Here is a 22,055-nt window from a genome sequence, read left to right as displayed (position 1 = left end):
GCAGTGAAAGAAGTGCATGGAGTAAAGCCAGATCTAACATATAGAGAGGCTTTGAGGAAAGAGAAGCAGAATAAAGGGTGTAAAGGTAGTTAAGGTAGAAGGGTGTAAAGGTAGTAAAGTGTGTGTACTTCAATGCAAGAAGCTTTAGGAACAAAGATGATGAACTGGAGCTTGGATACATATATGGAATTATGATGTAGTGGCCATTACGGAGACTTGGCTGGCACCAGGGCAGGAATGGATTCTCAATATTCCTGGATTTCAGTGCTTTAAAAGGGATAGAGAGGGGGGGAAGGGGAGGAGGGGTGGCATTACTGGTCAGGGATACTATTTCAGCTGCAGAAAGGGTGGGTAATGTAGCAGGATCCCCTTTTGAGTCAGTATGGGTGGAAGTCAGGAACAGGAAGGGAGCAGTTACTCTACTGGGGGTATTCTATAGGCCCCCTGGTACCAGTAGAGATACCGAGGAGCAGATCTGGAGGCAGATTTTGGAAAGGTGCAAAGATAACAGGGTTGTTATCAGGGGTGACTTTAACATTCCTAATATTGATTGACACTTGATTAGTTCCAAGGGTTTAGATGGGGCAGAGTTTGTTAAGTGCGTCCAGGATGGATTGCTGTCACAGTATGTTGACAGGCCGACTAGGGGAATGCCATACTAGATCTAGTATTAGATAACGAACCGGGTCAGGTCACAGATCTGTTAATGGGTGAAGCATCTGGGGGACAGTGATCACCGCTCCCTGGCCTTTAGCATTATCATGGAAAAGGATAGAATCAGAGAGGACAGGAAAATTTTTAATTGGGGATGGGCAAATTGGGGAGGCTATAGGGCTAGAACTTGCGGGTGTGAATTGGGATGATGTTTTTGCAGGAGAATGTACTATGGACATGTGGTCGATGTTTAAAGATCTCTTGCAGGATATTAGCGATAAATTTGTCCTGGTAAGGAAGATAAAGAATAGTAGGGTGAAGGAACCATGGGTGACAAGTGAAGTGGAAAATCTAGTCAGGTGGAAGAAGGCAACATACATGAGGTTTAGGAAGCAAGGATCAGATGGGTCTATTGAGGAATATAGGGTAGCAAGAAAGGAGCTTAAGAAGGGGCTGAGGAGAGCAAGAAGGGGGCATGCGAAGGCCTTGGTGAGTAGGGTAAAGGAAAACCCCAAAGCATTCTTCAATTATGTGAAGAACAAAAGGATGACAGGAGTGAAAGTAGGACCGATTAGAGATAAAAGTGGGAAGATGTGCCTGGAGGCTGTGGAAGTGAGCGAGGTCCTCAATGAATACTTCTCTTCGGTATTCACCACTGAGATGGAACTTGATGACAGTGAGGACAATATGAGTGAGGTTGATGTTCTGGAGCAAGTTGATATTAAGGGAGAGGAGATGTTGGAGTTGTTAAAATACATTAGGACGGATAAGTCCCCGGGGCCTGACGGAATATTCCCCAGACTGCTCCACGAGGCAAGGGAAGAAATTGCTGAACCTCTGGCTAGGATCCTTATGTCCTCGTTGTCCACGGGAATGGTACCGGAGGGAAGTGAATGTTGTCCCCTTGTTCAAAAAAGGTAGTAGGGATAGTCTGGGTAATTACAGACCAGTGAGCCTTACGTCTGTGGTGGGAAAGCTGTTGGAAAAGATTCTTAGAGATAGGATCTATGGGCATTTAGAGAATCATGGTCTGATCAGGGACAGTCAGCATGGCTTTGCGAAGGGCGGATCGTGTCTAACAAGCCTGATAGAATTCTTTGAGGAGGTGACCAGGCATATAGATGAGGGTAGTGTAGTGGATGTGATCTACATGGATTTTAGTAAGGCATTTGATAAGGTTCCACATGGTAGGCTTATTCAGAAAGTCAGAAGGCATAGGATCCAGGGAAGTTTGGCCAGGTGGATTCAGAATTGGCTTGCCTGCAGAAAGCAGAGGGTTATGGTGGAGGGAATACATTCAGACTGAAAGCTGGTGACTAGTGGTGTCCAACAAGGATCGGTTCTGGGACCTCTACTTCTTGTGATTTTTATTAATGACCTGGATGTGGGGGTAGAAGGGTGGGTTGGCAAGTTTGCAGACGACACAAAGGTTGGTGGTGTTGTAGATAGTGTAGAGGATTGTCGAAGATTGCAGAGAGACATTGATAAGATGCAGAAGTGGGCTGAGAAGTGGCAGATGGAGTTCAACCCAGAGAAGTGTGAGGTGGTACACTTTGGAAGGACAAACTCCAAGACAGAGTGCAAAGTAAATGGCAGGGTACTTGGTAGTGTGGAGGAGCAGAGGGATCTGGGGGTACATGTCCACAGATCACTGAAAATTGCCTCACAGGTAGATAGGGTAGTTAAGAAAACTTATGGGGTGTTAGCTTTCATAAGTCGAGGGATAGAGTTTAAGAGACGCGATGTAATGATGCAGCTCTATAAAACTCTGGCTAGGCCACACTTGGAGTACTGTGTCCAGTTCTGGTCACCTCACTATAGGAAGGATGTGGAAGCATTGGAAAGGGTACAGAGGAGATTTAACAGGATGCTGCCTGGTTTAAAGAGTATGCACTATGATCGGAGATTAAGGGAGCTAGGGCTTTACTCTTTTGGAGAGAAGGAGGATGTGAGGAGATATGATAGAGGTGTACAAGACATTAAGAGGAATAGACAGAGTGGACAGCCAATGCCTCTTCCCCAGGGCACCACTGCTCAGTACAAGAGGACATGGCTTTAAGGTAAGGGGAGAGAAATTCAAGGGGATATTAGAAGAAGGTTTTTCACTCAGAGAGTGGTTGGTGCATGGAATGCACCGCCTGAGTCAGTGGTGGAGGCAGATACACTAGTGAAGTTTAAGAGACTACTAGACAGGTAATGGAGGAATTTAAGGTGGGGGTTTATATGGGAGTCAGGGTTTGAAGGTCGGCACAACATTGTGGGCCGAAGGGCCTGTAATGTGCTGTACTATTCTATGTTCTATGTTCTAATCTCATGGCCAAGAAGAGTTGTTGTCCCTTTGGTGGGTCCATTTTTCTGGTCGAGACTTGCTGTCAGAATGGTCAGATATAGCCCAAATGTGGCCCAAGATAGACACTGAAGTGAGTTTACAGTTCACAGACTTTAATGAGAACTGTTGTACAACTTAAAGAGAAAGGAAAACAATAAACGCTAGGTGAACAGGGATGTTAATTAAAACTCTCAACCTGAAAATTGAATGTCAATACCGCGGCTGAAAGCAACACCTAAATACTAAATGACTCCCACTTCTTTCCAGCATCAGTCAAAACGGTAGTCCTCTTTCTCAAAACCAAAACAAAGAAGTGAGTTAACTATCATCATAATGAAACAGTAATTACCTGGGATGTGCATAGTGTTATGACCTCAGCCCCCTCCTTTGGGAGAATCGCAAGAGAGAGAGAGCCTTACGGTCTGGAATGTGGATTGGCTGCTCAGCAAGACAAAGCCTTGGACATAGCCATTGTGTTGGGAGGCACCTTTTGTGCAATCAGGGCTACGTGCAGACCTTCAGGGCCATGTGAGATAGGGAATGGGGGAAAGATCGCCTCACCCCACCCCCCCCCCCCCCCCCCCCCGATTGACATCTACAACCCTGCCAGTCCAGAAAATGTTGAGAGGGATAGATAGAGTTGACGTGAATAGGCTGTTTCCATTGAGAGTAGGGGAGATTCAAACGAGAGGACATAATTTGAGAGTTAGGGGGCAAAAGTTTAAGGGAAACACGAGGGGGTATTTCTTTACTCAGAGAGTGATAGCTGTGTGGAATGAGCTTCCTGTAGAAGTAGTAGAGGCCAGTTCAGTTGTGTCATTTAAGGTAAAATTGGATAGGTATATGGATAGGAAAGGAGTGGAGGGTTATGGGCTGAGTGCGGGTAGGTGGGACTAGGTGAGATTAAGAGTTCGGCACGGACTAGGAGGGCCGGAATGGCCTGTTTCCGTGCTGGGATTGTTATATGGTTTATAAAAAGGTGGGCTGCCGAGGCGGGGCCTCAGACGCACCAAGGAGACACACGAAGAAGACACAGTAGTGCTTCCCGTCGGAGCGGGACGCCATTCTGAAGGAAACCACGTGCATTAGACTCCGGATCGGGAGTCGGTGAATGGAATCACGGACAATCGCTTTTAACTAACAACCGGGAAGCCTGCTCTTCTGATTCCACGGCGTTGCTCCGTAGGGACCAGGCAGGTGAAGCTGTTTAATGACATCTCTCTCTCTCTCTTTCTAACAAAAGTGCACCAACGCGACACCACAACCGACGGCGGCTGGTGGAACTGCAGTGACCGCAAAAAGACTTTTAAATATCCAGTAAACAATATATATCTACATTACCCCTAGACAACTGTAGAGCTTATTTCTGATTGATTATTACCATACCTGTGCTTTAGATTGAGTTGTGACGACGTATATGATCTGAATGTTTTGTATTAACCATACGTTTGTGCCCCTTTATAAATAAAAACGTTTGAAAATAGTAGCATCAGGCTTCGGGGGCTCCAGCTATCTTTGCTGGAAAACTACCCAGTTACCGGGGAACGTAACAAGAGTCACGTATACAATTGCTGAAGCTGCAGGAGCACATCGACCCCACAGCAGAGTCTGTGGTGATGGTACTGGGGATTTCCTAGCACGATTACTGTGTGCAATGCCTAATAAACAGAATATGAAAGAGCTTGCAAATGCTCAAGCTGGATTTAACACCTCAGTCTGTGATTCAGGGTTGACAATTACTGCATTCTCTCATCGAAAATCGTGATGTGAGCTGAAGTCCAGTTTGCAAGCCTTAACACCAAATCTCACCATAATTAGAATCAGAATCAGGTTTATTATCACTGACATATGTCACAAAATTTGTTGTTTTGTGGCAGCAGCACAATGTTATTCCATTGCCCAAGATGGAGTCTTTTTTTGAGGGTTTATAATGTGATCCTTTTACTGTGAAAACATTGCAATGTATGGATCTATTTCTTTTAGAACAATGACCCCTTAGCACTATAACTTACCTATGCACATTGATGTGTTGTCTATGCACATGTATTGATCTGTTCTCTCCTTGCAATGTGAATACACCAGTTAAAGCCATCTCCCGCATGCATGCTTTTATGCCCAGTCCAGCACAGCTGGGCCTGGAAGATCCTTGCCTCAATGCTTGTGCTGTTGGCTCTGTCAAGGACTTCCTGGTTGGTGATTCGGTCCTGCCATTGAATCTTCATGGATCGACTACGGAGAGCGCATGTGAAACTGCTCCAGCTGTTTGATGTGCCTGCAGTACAGGGTCCAGGTTTCTCAGCCATACAGTAGAGAGGTGAGGACCACAGCCTTGTACACCTTGAGCTTGGTTGAAAACTGAATGTCCTTGTTCTCCAGAACTTTGACACGGTGTTTCCCGAGTGCCTGGCTGGCTTTTTGGATCCTTGCTATGATCTCTTTGTCAAGGGATCCGTCACTGGAGATGGTGCTTCCTAGATACCTTGATGCTCTCCACATGCTTCAGGACAGTGCCGTCGAAGGTGATGCATGGCTGAGGAGGGTGACTGTTTGGTGCAGGTTGTAGGAGAACTTCTGTCTTACCCAGGCTGACTGTTAGGTTGAACAGCTTTGAGGCTGTTGAGAACATGTCCACAATCATCTGCAGGTGGTTCTCCTGGTGGGCCATGAGGGCACAGTCATCAGTAAACAGGGCTTCAGTGATGAGCCTCCTCAGTGTTTTGGTCTTTGCAGCAAGGCGTCTCAGGTCAAACATCAATCCGTCTAGGCGATATTTTATGTAAATACCCAGGTCTAGGTCCTTAACAGCATGCTTCAGCATTTGGGTGAAGAAGAGGTTGAAGAGCACTGGTGCTAGAACACACCTTTGCTTCACACCATTTGGGATGTTGAAAGTCTCAGATGGGGAACAATCTGAGAACACTTCTCCTGTCATACCATCGTGAAGCACACGGTTGAATGCAGTGAATTTCTGCGGGCAGCTAAGTTTTCTGAGGATGTTCCACAGCGTGTTCCTGTTGACCGTGTCAAACACCTTCATCAGATCAATGAAGACAGAGTATAATGTCATGTTATGTTCTAGGCACTTCTCCTGTATCTGTCTCACTGCGAAGATCATGTCGACACTGCTGCATTCGGGACGAAAGCCACATTGCAACTCGGGAAGATTCTCTTCTGACACTATTGGAATCAGTCTGTTGAGAATGATGCAGGTGAGGATTTTTCCAGCAATGTGAGATGCCTCTGTAGTTCCTGTAGTCGGTCCTTGAACCTTTATTTTTGTAGAGAGCGAATATCATTGCGTCTCAGAGGTCAGGGGGCATCTCTTCTTCTTCCCAAATGCTAGTCAGGGTGCTGTGGAAAGCCTCAAGTGATTCCTTGCTGAGTGCCTTGTACAGTTCAGCAGGTATCCATTCTTGCCGGGCGCCTTGCCACTGCTCATCTGCGTGATAGTCTTCTTGTCTTCATCTGTCGAGGGAGGATCATCTAGTTCCTCGTGAATAGGCTGTTTTGGGATTTGGTCCAGAGCAAACTGGTTGACCGATAAAGGGCGGTTCAGGAGCTGACTGAAATGCTCTTTCCATCTGTGTAGGATGCTCTCTTTGTCCTTTAGCAGTGTGGTTCCATCAGTGGATAATAGTGGAGACGAGCCATATCTTGAGGGGCCGAAGATCATCTTGATGGAGTTAAAGAACAGCTTTGAGTTGTTGATGTTGGCAAAGCATTGCACCTCTTCAGCTTTCCTATCCCACTACAGGTCGTGTATCTTGTGAATTTCCCGTTGAGCATGGGCCTGAAGGGACTTGAACCTCTCTTTTTTGGGAATGGAGCTTGGGTAATTTTGCCACTCCATGAATGCTTTGTTCTTCCCGGCCAGGAGATCTTTGATGGCACTGTCATGCTCGTCAAACCAATCTTGGTGGTTCCGGTCCTTGGGGCCGAGGACTGATTTTGCTGTCTCCATCACCATCTTTCTAAACTGATTCCACTTCTGGGCTGACCCATCCATTGACAGGCAGCTTCTCATCAAGGGTGGTCTGGAACTTGCTAAGATACAGCGGCTCTTGGAGTCTAGTGGTGTTAAAAGCTGTTCTGATGAACTTAGGGTGCTTCGGATGGTGGGGAGCAATTTGTAGCTTCAATGTGGTGTGGACAGTCCAGCACTCTGCTCCTCGCATGGCTCTGGTGATGATTTCCAGATGTCTCGGCGATGTACTAATATGTAGTCGATCATGTGCCAGTGTTTGGATCTTGGGTGCATCCATGTTGTCTTGTACTTATTCGTCAGCCTGAACACTGTGTTTGGGATGAGGAGATCATATTCTGCACATTTGCTAAGGAGCAAGAGGCCGTTGCTGTTCATATTGCCAACACCATGTTTGCCTAGAACCCCTTCCTAGCGACTGTGATCGCAGCCTACTCGGGCATTGAAGTCACCAAGCAGGATTAGTTTGTCGTTGGCAAGGACCGAGCACAGAACAGAGCTAAGGACGGCGTAGAACTGTTCAATGGTCTCATATTTGCTGGTCATGGTGGGGGCATAAGTGCTGATGACTGTTGCATGACATTTGTGGCTGAGGGGCAGACGTAGCCACATAAACATTTTGTTGATTCCCACAAAACAGGCCGGAGAGTTGATTCAGGAAGCTGGACTTGACTGCAAATCCAACTCCATGAATCCTCTCTTCATCTTGCACTTTTCCTTTCCAAAATAAAATGTAGCCGCTGGTGGTTTCAGTCAGGGATCCTTCCTCCGCAAGCCTGGTTTCACTTAGGGCTGCGATGTCGATGTTGTAGCATGAAAGTTCCTTGGCAACAAGGGCTATTCTTCTTTGGGGTCTTGCTGAGTTCTCTCTGTCCATGAGTGTGCGGACATTCCATGATCCTAACAGAAGTTTCTTTCTTCTCCTTTGAGAGTAACCGCATTCGAGGATGATCTGGCCAGTTTTCTGTCGGTAGGGCAGGGAATGTTTAGACCAAGTTTTTCTAGGCCGCTCCCCATCAAAGGGTGAGCAGTGCTGTCCTGAAAAGGGCTGCTCAGTCACCACTTGTGCTGCCGGACTCCTCCGCTGCTCTGAGTTCAGAGAAGAATGACCACTTGTCCAAAGGCCACCTACGTGTGGGTTTGTGACTACAACTCGCAGTGGTCACCTCCATCTATTGCTTCACCACTCCCCCATCGCTGTAGGACTTGTAGAAGACTGGTAGGAATTGAAAGTTGGGAGATGAATGTTACACAATGTAACCAGTGCGTGAAAGATATTAAAGTGGAAAACCCTTGCACAGAGACAATCCCACTCTCTCGGCCTCAGAAGTCAGAATCCAGTGGCACAAAGAATTGTTACATCTGGCAACTTCCTTGGCTGCATTGGATGGCCACATCTTCTTAACTGCTCTGCTGTGCCCTACGCACTCCACAATGTGTTGCTGCAATGCCTTCTCAGCTGTTGAACCCACGGGGTTTCCTCCGCCTGATCCACCAAAGCAGTCTTCACATGCTGGGATGAGCAAATTCCTATCTCACCAAGGGTTTCAGACCTGTTGGCTACCCACACCTGGTTTAGCCGGCCTGTTGAAGCTGTTGCCCGGGGTGTGGCCGCTTTCGCATGCAAACAGCTACGAGGAGCCACAGTTGAGAGCTGGGTGTTGGTGGGGGACCAATAGATGATGAGCCACTCCAAGGAGTGCAACAAGCCTCCCATCTAGAGGTGCTACCCCTCCCATGCACCCCATTCACCCCCCCATTCTCACTACAAGATTGTCAAAAGCCTTCTGAAAATACAAGTACACAACATCCAATGATTCTCTGTGTCTATCCTGCTTGTTATTTCTTCAAAGAATTCCAACAGATTTGTCAAGGAAGATTTTCCTTAAGGAAACCATGCTAACTTTGGTCTACTTTATCATATGCCTGCAAGTACCTCAAGACTGTATCCTTAACAATCGACACCAACATCTTCCAAACCATTGAGTATGTGACTATGTTCCTGTTGAGGATCTTTGTGTGGAGTGTACAAGTACTACGTGTGACTGTGTGGATTTCCTTCAGATGATGTTGGTTTAATGGTTAAGAAAGCATACGGTGCACTGGCCTTCATCAAACACAAGACTGAGTTTAGGAGCCGAGAGGTAATGGTGCAGCTATATAGGACCCTGGTCAGACCCCACTTGAAGTACTGTATTCAGTTCTGGTCATCTCACTACAGGAAGGATGCGGAAATCATAGAAAGGGTGCAGAGGAGATTTACAAGGATGTTGCCTGAATTGGGGAGCATGCCTTATGAGAATAAGTTGAATGAACTTGGCCTTTTCTCCTTGGAGTGACGGAGGATGAGAGGTAACCTGATAGAGGTGTATAAAATGATGAGAGGCACTAACCGTGTGTATAGTCAGAGACTTTTCCCAGGGCTGAAATGGCTAGCACGAGAGGGCATAGTTTTAAGGTGCTTAGAAGTAGGTACAGAGGAGATGTCAGGGGTATGTTCTTTATGCAGAGAGTGGTGAGTGCATGGAATGGGTTGCCGGAGGTAGTGGTGGAGGCAGATATGATAGGGTCTTTTCAGAGACTCCTGGACAGGTACATGGAGCTTAGAAAAATAGAGGGCTATGGGTAATCATGGGTAATTTCTAAGATTAGGACATGTTCGGCACAGCTTTGTGGGCCAAAGGGCCTGTATTGTGCTGCAGGTTTTCTATGTTTCTATGATGTCGTGTCCTCCCACATCCCCAAGTCATACAGATTGCTCAGTTACTTGGCTGCTATAAACAGTCCTCTGGATAAGTGAGAAATGGATTCTGGTAGGAGTTGGTGGACAAAAAATGGAGCTAATGAAGGATGGTGTAAATGGGTGTCTGGTGGTCAGGATGGTTAGTGTTTCTGTGCTCTATATCTCTATAACCATCTAAAGATCTGTCAATCTCTGTTTTGAATGTATATTATTGAAGACTCCCCCCACCCATATGTGTCAGGATGTTGTGCAAATGTATTCATTTTTTAAATCTAATTATAAAACAATCATGGGGTCTTCACATGTTGACTGGATAGATGAAATAGTGTGTGTAAGTTATGGAGCTATTGAGAAACACTGCATCGATACAGGTCCTTTGTCCCCTGCTGACCATGGAGCTCACATCACTTCTCCTGATTTCCTGTGCTCAGCCCCTATGCCTCAAAGTTCCACACCTCCATGTACCACCTATCCAAGTGTATTTTAAATTATCCAATTGTGCCTGAATTTATATAGGTAGCTTTCCAAATTATTATGTTGAGGGGTTGAAGAAGCAAGAGCCATTCAGTTATCTTAATATTGTTCCATTGACATTGGCTCAGAAAGCACAATGACACCTCAAAGCTGAGCATCTAGGAAACACTGTGGACAGTTAGCAGAAATATTCACAGCCACAAACTATAAGCTCCTGCCATAAGCACCTTAGCTGTTACAGCCAGATCAGAACTGAGAATGGTTACCACACCATCCGGACAGTAATGGAGCAGTAGGAGCCGAGATATTGAGAATCAAAAGGGAAGTACTGCATGGTTAGAATCACAGCTCACACAAAGAAAGATGATTACGGTTATCAGCCCAAGGACATTCCAGATCCAAACATCTTCAGTTGCCTCATCAATGATCTCACAAAAGAAAGTTATAGTGATCACATCTCTGGCACTGAGTCTGCCTTCTGTGACTCAGATGGGAGGGGGAAGATGCACACTGTAGTGATAGGGAACTCATTAGTTTGGGGAATGGACAGAAGGTTCTGCGAGTGAGAGCAGGATACCAGGATTGTATGTTGCCTCATGGGTACCAGGGTCCAGGATATCTTGGATCGAGTCCTCAGCATTCTTAAGTGGGAAGGTGAACAGCCGGAAGTCATGGTCACGTAGGTACCAAACGGTATGGGTAGGATGAGTAACGAGGTTCTGCACAGGGGGTTAGATGTTAAGTTAAAGGCCAGGACCTCCAAAGTTCTGATCTCAGGATTGCTATCCATGTCACGTACTAGTGAGGCCAGATCTAGGAAGATTATACAGTTTCATACATGGCTAAGGAGTTGGTGTAGGAAGGAGGGTATAACGTTTAAGTCCTGTTGCAATTGCATTACTCCCTCAGCATTACCTACCCATCCACTTATCTTCATATCATCTGCAGACTTTGCCACAAAGCCATCAATTCCATTATCTCAATCATTGACAAGCAATGTGAAAAGTAACGATCCCAATACTGACCCCTGAGGAACACCACTAGTTACTGGCAGCCAAACAGAAAAGACTCCCTTTATTCCCACTCTCTGCCTCCTGCCTTTCAGCCATTCCTCTATCTACGCCGTATCTTTCCTATAATGCCATAGGATTTTATCTTGTTAAGCAGCCTCATGTGACCCACCTTATCAAATGCCTTCTGAAAATCCAAGTAAATGACATCCATTGCCTCTCGTTGGTCTACCCTGCTTGTTACTTCCTCAAAGAACAGATTTGTCAGACAAGGCAGACTTGTGGGGAGAATAAAACAGGATTAACATAAAATCTTAAGGTTGTTTGATGCTTGGGTCTGTTTCTGTGCTGTTTTATCCATGAATCAATCCAACAAAATGTTTGTCACAATCTGACAAGTTTATGTATCAAACCTCTTTCACTTGCAGATCAATCTCTTCAATATTAATATGACAGGGTACAGAATAACTTGTTCTCATTTTAATTTCAGAAGTGTATATTTATAAAACAATTGCATCTCTCCACTGTTTGGGCAGAATTTCACCTATAAGTATCAATTTTTGGCAAGTTCTGGGAAATTAATGGAAATACCTTGAAGATTGCACTGCTTAAGACATTTACAGTTGCAAGGAAATTTTTCAGGGTTAAGTTTTGCTGTGGGAATCTGTGAATTGATATATTTTCAGAAAAAATGTTTCTGTGTTTCTCAAGCAACACACAAAATGCTGTAACTTTAAATTAGGAAATAATTTGTCAACTTGTCAGTTACATTCTGATTGTTATTTCTTCTATCTTTTTTGTTTTTTTAAGTAAACAAACCACATAGTTTCTACTCCCATTTAGCAAACAACCTTTAGTTAAATCAGATCGCAATATTGTTTTGTCGTTTACAATTGGGGATGAAACAAATTCTGTCTTCACAAGCTCCACCCGATAATCACCTGCAATCTGGACACATGCCGAATTTTCTTGTATAAAAGACTGAGCCACAGGTATTCAACATCCTACGTGAACCTCGGTATTTCATACCGAGTTCTCACCAAGATGACAACCAGTAGGACTTCATCAGTATGGATCCTAATACTGATAATTGCATCCTCTTATGGTTTGAGCGGCTCAAAATGTAAGAATATCCTTTTCATAACTTTTTAATAACTTAGATGTAAATTGTAAATAAGGTCCATGGTTTTGCAAAAATAAAGACTAGTCTATTGGCCTGACAAAGTGTGTGCTTTGAGGCTCTGTTGCAAGACTATGTTGTGGGGGTTCAGAAAAGCACACTGAAAATAACTTCGAGGAAATCTGCAAATGCTGGAAATTCAAGCAACACACACAAAATGCTAATGGAATGCAGCAGGCCAGGCAGCATCTATAAGAAGAAGCACAGTCGACGTTTTGGGCCGAGACAGTGCTTCTTCCTATAGATACTGCCTGGCCTACTGCGTTCCACCAACATTTTGTGTGTGTTGCCTGAAAATAATTTGCTGATCTGATGTGCAAGAAGTATTCTAAATTTTACATGATGTCTATTTTCTGTTAAATAGGTCTGTTAATTATTATAGAAAATAAAGTAATTTGATATTCTTGATGCATTTCTACGGAATAGATCAATTAAAATTCCCAATGACTTGATAATTTTTGTTAAACAGTGTTCACAATATACATTAGAATTTCACATTTAATTAAAAGTTACATTCTTTGGGATTCATCATATTTCCCTGAATATGTAGCCATTCCAATGTGTTAATTTTATCTTGGGCATTGTATGTTACCTTCAGAAAGAGAGAAAATTATGGAAACATGCACAAAATCTTGGGAATATGTAAATTCCTTTTAACTTAAACTGGAAAATCTTAGAGAGTTAGATAATATTAAGGTAATCCTGGTAATAGTTGTAGGATGTTTTGAGGATGGCATTTAATGTACTTGCAGTTCTTTGGCAATGGAAAGCGCTAATACTTAAAGTAGTGAACCAAGTGAGCATGCTTTATCCTGACACTGCACTTATAGAGACAAATAGATAGAGTTCTATCACACTCTTGACATATGATCTGTAAGACAGAATTAGGCCATTCAGCTCATCAAGTCTTCTCCACCATTCCATCATGGCTGATTTATTAACCCTCTCAACCCCATTCTCCTGCCTTCTTCCCGTAACCTTTGATGCTGACTAATCAAGAACTTAGCAACCTCCACCTTAAATATACCTAAGGACTTGGCCTGCACAGCTGTCTATGGTTTTGAATTTAACAGATTCACCACCTTCACATCTGTTTTGAAGGGATGTTCCTCTATTCTGAAGCTATGCTCTCCAGTGTCACCCACTAGAGCAAACATCCTCTCCGCATCCACTCTGCTTAAGCCTTTCAGTATTTGATAGGTTTCAATGAGATCCTCCCTCATTCTTTTAATCTCCAGTGATTACAGGCCCAGAGCCATCAAACACTACTCATACATAAGAAACAAGAAAGATTTAGGGAGTCAGAATACCCAGCCTCTGATTCTGTGAAGTCAGTGCATTTTATGACTGTTGATGGTAAGTTTTTGGCCGTCTTATAGAACGTTGAAGAAACAGAATTCAATTCTATCACACCTTCATCGCTTCACTTGCCATAAAGTGAGGAGATCCACCATGGATCAACCAGGAGTGTAGAGCAGCATAGCAGAAACAGCTGCAGAATTCAGAAGAGGAATAACATTTGTTGAAGCTACAACACATATGTGCTACACAGTTGAAAACAGTGTGCAGTGGGTGTAGATAAATGACCTTAGATCAAACCACAGGAGTATTCTAATTCCAACAATGACTGATCCCAGCCCATGTGAGCAAAGAAAAGCTTCAAGCTTTTGCAACAATCTTCCACTGAGTGACAAGAGGACAGTCCATCTTGGTTTCATTATTGTGGAAGCTAAACTTCCAATCTTTCCCCAAATCAAATCCCTCCATGTGCAACTGGGACAGTGAGCAGAATGTGTGTGAAACCACACTAACTGAACTGCTGAAGAACTAACTATGCCTCTAACAAGAGAAAAATCTGCAGATCCTGGAAATTCAAGCAACACACCCAAAATGCAGGAGGAAAATGCCAGGAAAAAAGCATAGTCGACGTTTCAGGCTGAAACCCTTCGATAGAACAGGAGAAAAAAAAGCTGAGGAGAAAATTTAAAAGGCGAGGGGAGAGGAGGATGAAACACCAGATGATACGTGAAACCTGGAGAGGGAGGGATGAAGTGAAGAGCTGGGAAGTTGATTGGTGACAGAGACCATGGAAGAAAGAAAAAAGGGGGAGGACAGCAGCAGAGGGAGCTGGATAAAAGGAGGCAAGGAAATAAAATGACCAAGGGTAAAGGGGATGGGAATGGTGAAGGGGTGTGGGGGGGCATTACCTGAAGTTTGAGACATCGATGCTCATGTCAACCCAAACAGAGTATAAGGTGTTGTTCCTCCAACCTAAGTGTGGCCTCATCACAACAGTGGGGGAGGCAATGGGTGGACATATCGGAATGGGACTGGGAGGTGGAATTAAAATGGGTTGCCACTGAGAGATCCTGCTTCTTCAGGTGGCTGGAACATAGGTGCACACTGAACATTTGCAATATATTCCATGTTACTTCGACCTGAATCATAAATTAGCAATAATTCAAGGGTCATGATTGATAGATATTTGAGACAGTTGAAGGCTTTTTATAGTGGAATTCTGCAGGACTCCAGTTTGTGGGCTCTGTTGTCAGTAACATGCATACAGTTTATTCCTGTTTGTAGCAATATTTAGGTGTGGTTGGGTCACACCAAATTATTTGTATCTTATCTCCACCAATCTCTTTACAACTAATTGAGTTCTTACCACCAGTTGAATTGCAGTACCAGTAGTATCCATAATGAAGTATCCCACTTCACTGGTGTCTATCCACCACATTAAACATTCACTGCTTCTGCACTGTCTTCATTTACTGACAGCTGTTGCTAAAGCCTCTCGCCCTGTGCCCTCCATCACCAAGAGGACAAGAAGAGGAAGCAGAACCCCTTCAGGTTATACCTGAACACGTTACCTCCTGATCCTGAATATCCTGTTGAATGGTATTCTGGCATTACCTTCAGCAATGCCAATTCTGGCAGCATCTATGTAGAGCAGGGGTGTCAAACTCATTTTAGGTCACGGGCCAGATTGAGCAAAATGCAGCTTCATGCGGGCCGGATCAGTCGGACGCGTGCAAAAGCAGCTTTCGTTGCCTCCGTTTTTTCAGCCTGCTCTCATGTGTCTCAGTCTCTGCTATAACTACAAAGTGTTTCACTTTACAAATTCCGTTTCTTATGAAGAAGACTGCCAAGCAAGACTGCCGAATAAACACTAAAAACCCTGAAAACCTAGTACCTGAATAAACTCAGCATTAGCCATATCATACGCCATAGGCGCTTCGATTACTGGGGCCAGCTTTAATAGTAATTAGATATTATCTCGCGGGCCAAAGATAATTCCACCACGGGCCGGATTTGGCCCGCGGGCCTTGAGTTTGACATATATGATGTAGAGGAATAAACAGTTATTTCAGGCCAGTTCCTTTCAGAACTGGAAAGGAAGGGGAAAGAAGCCAGAATAAGAAGGTCAAAAGAGGAGAAGAATTACAAGGTGGCAGCCAATGGATGAAATGAGGTGAGGGAGTAGTTAGGTGTGTGGGGAGGAGGGATGAAGTAAGAAGCTGGGAGGTGATTGGTAGAGGTTAAAGGCTGAAGAAGAAGGCAGATAGGAGAAGACAGAGAACCGTGGGAGAAAGAGAAGAAAGAAAGACACCAGAAGGAGGTGATGGGCAAGTGAAGAAAAGGAGTGAGACGGAATCCAAAATGGAGAATGGAAAAAGAAAGGAGCTGGAGTGGGGTGAAATTATTGGAATATTGAAATCAATGTTCATGTGATTAGGTTGGAGGCTACCCAGATAGCAAATTAGGTGCTGCTTCTCCGATCTCAATGTGGCCTTATTGTTTAAACTGAGGAGGCCATGGACCAACATGTTGGAATGGGAATGGGAAGTGGAGTTGAAACTGATAACCACTGTAAAATCTTGCTATTTGTGGTTGCCAGAGGAAAGGTGCTTTCCCCTAATCTATGTCGGATCTCATCAATGTGGAGGACGCTGCACTAGGAGCACTGGATTCAGTAAATGACCCCGACAAATTTGGTGGTAAAGTTTTGCATCACCTGGAAGGACTATTTGGGACACTAAATTGTAATGAGATTGGAGGTATAGTGGCAAGTGCAGCACTTGTCCTGTTTGCAAGGATAAGTATGAGGAGAGAGATCACTGAGGAGTGATGACTGGACAAGGGAGTGCTACACTAAGGTATACTATTGGGATCTAAGATAATCCAATTTGCTTGCATTTGGCCCATATCCTTTCAAACTTTTCCTATCCAAGAAGAACCTATTGAAATGTGATTTTTTTAATTGTACCTGCCTCTTCTGCTTCTTTCAGATACAAGTCTTTCAGATACAAACTATCCTTTGTGTGGAAAATTTACCCCTTAGGTCCCCTTTAAATCTCTCCTCTCTCATCTTAAATCTGTGCCTTCTTGTTTGAGGCTCCACTATCCTGGAAATAAAACTGTGACCATTCACCTTATCTGTGTCATTATGATTTTATAAACCTCTCTAAGGTCACCCCTCAATTTCCTTCACTCCAGGGAAAACAGTTTCAACCAATTCAATATCTCCTTATAACCCAAGGAGTTATGGATTGAAAGCAAGAACATTGGGATTAGTCTGAAATTGTTCTTTTGTAGCTGGGTTGGACATGATGGGTCAATCAAATAACGGGTTTCTTTGCCATGTTGAACAATTCCATGTTCTTTTTAATTTGAATAGACACTTCTAATATCGTGCTATTAAACTGTTTTTAACATGTGGCTATTCATATTTCTGTGATCAGTCCATTACTAAAATGCAATTTGTCATGTGTTTTTAGACAAAGCGCCTGAAGCCACTTTTGTTAACAAGAATGTGATACTGCATCCTGGATTATCATCAGCTCCAGTTTTTACAAGTAACTAAACAACAAATTAACACAAATATTTTCCTGTGTAAAACATTATCTCTTTTATGAAAATTAAGAAAAATATTATTAGTTAAGATTCCTAGCTTGGATATTGCAATGCTTCAAAATGGTAAATTGGGATTAATGAACAAGTAGTGACAGTTCAAAATTTAACTCTTGAAAAGTTAGCAGTTTTGAAGAGAAGACTAAGGGAAATAACAGCTTACAAAGTTTTCAAATCTAAGCAAAGAACTAGCATGATAAATTCTAGTGAGGACTCCAGTGGGAGAAAAGATGATTTGTACAACACATGGTACATATTGAATAAAAATGAATAAAAGGTACATTCAGATGATTAATGACTGAAAAAAAGCACAAAACTCAGAAAGAGGACAAAATATGACATAGTGGAAAATGCTGAAGGATAGAAAAGGGAGAGAAAACCAATCCACTATGAATTTCTTTTTTGCGTAATACCAATAAAATTTGAGAAATGCCTACAGTGCCTTTCCAGATATATGAGTGGTTTCCAATTCCTGATTTAATTCAGCTTCTTAGAGGGAGAAAATTTATTCAGATAAGTAACAGACTTTTAGGAGATAGAAATTTGATTTCATTGTACCATTAAACCAGAAAGGTGATGACATTTTCTGCAAACAGAAGTTCTTTGCAATGAAAAGCAGGTAGGCAAAGGTCAGAATTTCTCAGAAAAAAACAGCTTTTGAAGTATGCACCTTTATATGACCAATTGCGTGTTGTGTACCCACTAGCCACGATTAGGAAAATGTGACCAATGAAGCGCAGCATCATTTATTTAAGTATACATGGTCGAACTTTCTTTCTGAAAACAACCATGAATCAGATAAACACGTGTGTTCTAAATATTATTACTTTGATATAAAACCTGCAGGAGGATAATCTTACATGTGTAAAAACATTTTTTAGAACCTGGTATTCTATGGAATATCTTTTGAAAAACATCATGCAAGTCACCTCTCCTCAAAGTTATTGTACTCTCTGCTCACTTTGTAGGTCACAATCCAAACCACAATCACAAAGTTTGCAGTACCTGGGGCAATTACCACTTCAAAACTTTTGATGGAGATGTTTATTATTTCCCTGGAACCTGCAATTATGTCTTCGCCTCACAGTGTTTGAGTTCTTATGAGGATTTCAACATCCAACTGAGGCGTAACAGTGTTGATGGCCATCCAAGGATCACTCAAATTATCATGAAAATTGATGGATTGGTTGTAGAAATAATTAATTCAATTATTTCAGTCAATGATAAAGTGTAAGTAGTTTGTGATGCAATATCTTAATTTGCTTTTTTAAATATTTTGCTCTCAAACTTGTACATTGCACTGTGTGGTCAGATGTATGTGATCATAGAACACTATAGCATACATCAGTCTACCCCTCCACATTAACGGTCAACGAAAGGTCAAAAATTTAAGGAGATCATGAGGGGTAACTTCTTCACTCACAGGGTCATGAAAGTGTGGAACAAACTGTCAGCACAAGTGGTGAATGTGAGCATGATTTCAATGCTTAAGAGAAGTTTGGATAAGCACATGAATGGTACATGGATACATTGAAGGGCTAGGGACCCGGTGCAGGTCGATAGGAATAACAGTTAAAATAGTTTTGGCATGGACTAGTTGGGCCAAAGGGATGTTTTTAATTATAATTAAAATCAAAAAAGTTCTTATTTATATTACATACTTGTATATTGGCTTATTTCTCAGCTTGAAGTAAGTTGTTGAAGGAAGTGTAATGGATGTGTTATTGCAGGGAGATGGAACTGTGAATATAATATGGAACATAGAAACATGCCCTTCAACCATTAATGTCTGTGCCGAAGACAATGCCAAAAAAATCCCACATGTTGACCAGAAAGCCATGATATAGAAGAATTAAGCAATTTGCATTTCTAATCACTTTTTTCGTAATCCCTTCAGAAACATAGAAACACAGAAACATAGGAAACCTACAGTACAGGCCCTTTGACCCACAAAGTTGTGCCGAACATGTCCATACCCTAGAAATTGCTAGGCTTACCTATAGCCCTCTATTTTACTAAGCTCCATGTACCTATCTAAGAGTCTCTCAAAAGACCCTATCATATCCACCTCCACCACCGTTGCCAGCAGCTCATTCCATGCACTCACCACTCTCTGAATAAAAAATTTACCCCTGACATCTCCTCTGTACCTATTCCGCAGCACCTTAAACCTGTGTCCCCTTGTGGCAACCATTTCAGCCCTGGGAAAAAGCCCCTGACTATCCATACGATCAATACCTCTCATCATCTTATACACCTCTATCAGGTCACCTCTCATCCTCCGTCGCTCCAAGGAGAAAAGGCCGAGTTCACTCAACCTGTTCTCATAAGGCACGCTCCCCAATCCAGGCAACATCCTTGTTAATCTCCTCTGCACCCTTTCTATGGCTTCCACATCCTTCCTGTAGTGAGGCGACCAGAACTGAGCACAGTACTCCAAGTGGGATCTGACCAGGGTCCTATATAGCTGCAACATTACCTCTTGGCTCTTAAATACAATTCCACGATTGATGAAGGCCAAAACACCATACGCCTTCTTAACCACAGAGTTAACCTGTGCAGCTGCTTTGAGTGTCCTATGGACTCAGACCCCAAGATCCCTCTGATCCTCCACATTGCCAAAAGTCTTACCATTAATACTATCTTCTGCCATCATATTTGACCGACCAAAATGAACCATTTCACACTTAACTGGGCTGAACTCCATCTACCACTTCTCAGCCCAGTTTTACATCCTATCAATGTCCCACTGTAACCTCTGACAGCCCTCCACACTATCCACAACACCCCCAACCTTCGTGTCATCAGCAAATTTACTACCCCGTCCCTCCACTTCCTCATCCAGGTCATTAATAAAAATCACGAAGAGTAAGGGTCCCAGAACAGATCCCTGAGGCACTCCACTGGTTGCCAACCTCCATGACCTGTCTACAACCACTCTTTGCCTTCTGTGGGCAAGCCAGTTCTGGATCCACAAAGCAATGTCCCCTTGGATCCCATACCTCCTTACTTTCTCAATAAGCCTTGCATGGGGTACCTTATCAAACACCTTGCTGAAATCCATATACACTACATCTACTGCTCTACCTTCATCAATGTGTTTAGTCACATCCTCAAAAAATTCAATCAGGCTCATAAGGCACGTCCTGCCCTTGACAAAGACATACTGACTATTCCTAATCATATTATACCTCTCCAAATGTTCATAAATCCTGCCTCTCAGGATCTTCTCCATCAACTTAACAACCACTGAAGTAAGACTCACTGGTCTATAATTTCCTGGGCTATCTCTACTCCCTTTCTTGAATAAAGGAGCAACATCCGCAACCCTCCAATCCTCCAGAACCTCTCCTGTCCCTATTGATGATGCAAAGATCGCCAGAGGCTCAGCACTCTCCTCCCTCACTTCCCACAGTAGCCTGGGGTACATCTCATCCGGTCCCAGCGACTTATCCAACTTGATGCTTTCCAAAAGCTCCAGCACATCCTCTTTCTTAATATCTACATGCTCAAGCTTTTCAGTCTGCTGAAAGTCATCACTACAATCACCAAGATCCTTTTCCATAGTGAATACTGAAGTAAAATATTCATTATGTACCTCTGCTATTTCCTCCGGTTCCATACACACTTTCCCACTGTCACACTTTATAGGTCCTGTTCTTTCATGTCTTATCCTCTAGCTCTTCACATACTTGTAGACTTGTAGAATGCCTTGGGGTTTTCCTTAATCCTGCCTGCCAAGACCTTCTCATGGCACCTTCTGGCTCTCCTAATTTCCTTCTTAAGCTCTTTCCTATTAGCCTTACAATCTTCTAGATTTCTAACATCACCTAGCTCTCTGAACATTTTGTAAGCTTTTCTTTTCTTCTTGATTAGATTTATTACTGCCTTTGTACACCACAGTTCCTGTACCCCACCATAACTTCCGTCTCATTGGAACGTACCTATGCAGAACTCCACACAAATATCCCCTGAACATTTGCCACATTTCTTTTCTCTGAGAACATCTGTTTCCAATTTAAGCTTCCAATTTCCTGCCTGATAGCCTCATGATTCCCTTACCCCAATTAAATGCTTTTCTAACTTGTCTGTTCCTATTTCTCTCCAATGTTATTGTGAAGGAGGTAGAATTATGATCACTATCTCCAAAATGCTATAGAATCACTACTAGGCCCATGTCTCTCTAATTCATGCTAGCTCATGTGGCTGTCTAAATGCGCTTTAAACATTGCTACTCTATCTGCTTCTATCATCTACCCTGGCAGTGTGTTCCAAGTATCTACAACTCTCTATGTAAAAAAAAATCCCTTAAGCATTTCCTTAAAACTTTCCCTCCTCCCCTTAAACCTCCCCAGATCCATCTTCAATGCCATGACATCCTACCTGTAATGCAGCAACCAGAACTGCACATAATACTCCAAATCTCCAAATGTCATATAACCAGTACTATACAGCTCAAACCTGACTTTTGAACTCAGAGCCTCAACTGATAAAGCAAGAATGTCATGTACAAGCTACATCTTACATTCTTCACCCAAATCTCTATCTGATCTATGTTCTTTGACAACCTTACCTACATAATTATCCAAAATGTCTTTTGAATGTTGTTATCATACTTGACTCAACTACTTCCCCATAAACTCACAATCCTCTGCTTGAAGAGTTGCCCCTCAGGTCCATTTTAAATCATTGTCCTCGATGTCAAACCTTTGCCTTTGGCTTTTAGTTCCTTTTCTTGGGTAAAAGATTGTATGTGTTTGTTCACTTTATCT

General features: G+C 43.1%; 1 protein-coding gene across 1 annotated transcript in view; it reads left to right on the top strand.

The window, feature by feature from the left end:
• The first annotated feature begins 12,209 nt into the window (after nt 1-12,209).
• Nucleotides 12,210-22,055, top strand: part of LOC140729829 (uncharacterized) — a 239,444-nt gene continuing 229,598 nt past the window's right edge. The window contains exons 1-3 of the mRNA XM_073050042.1: nt 12,210-12,315; nt 17,151-17,228; nt 18,252-18,513. Of these exons, the coding sequence (XP_072906143.1) occupies nt 12,237-12,315; nt 17,151-17,228; nt 18,252-18,513 (419 nt within the window). The 5' untranslated portion in view covers nt 12,210-12,236. The remainder of the gene's footprint in view (nt 12,316-17,150; nt 17,229-18,251; nt 18,514-22,055) is intronic.

This window comes from Hemitrygon akajei, chromosome 6 (assembly GCF_048418815.1).
Source record: "Hemitrygon akajei chromosome 6, sHemAka1.3, whole genome shotgun sequence".
Taxonomy (NCBI): domain Eukaryota; kingdom Metazoa; phylum Chordata; class Chondrichthyes; order Myliobatiformes; family Dasyatidae; genus Hemitrygon; species Hemitrygon akajei.
Note: the sequence above shows the minus strand (reverse complement) of the source record. Positions and strands in the feature narration are given on the sequence as shown.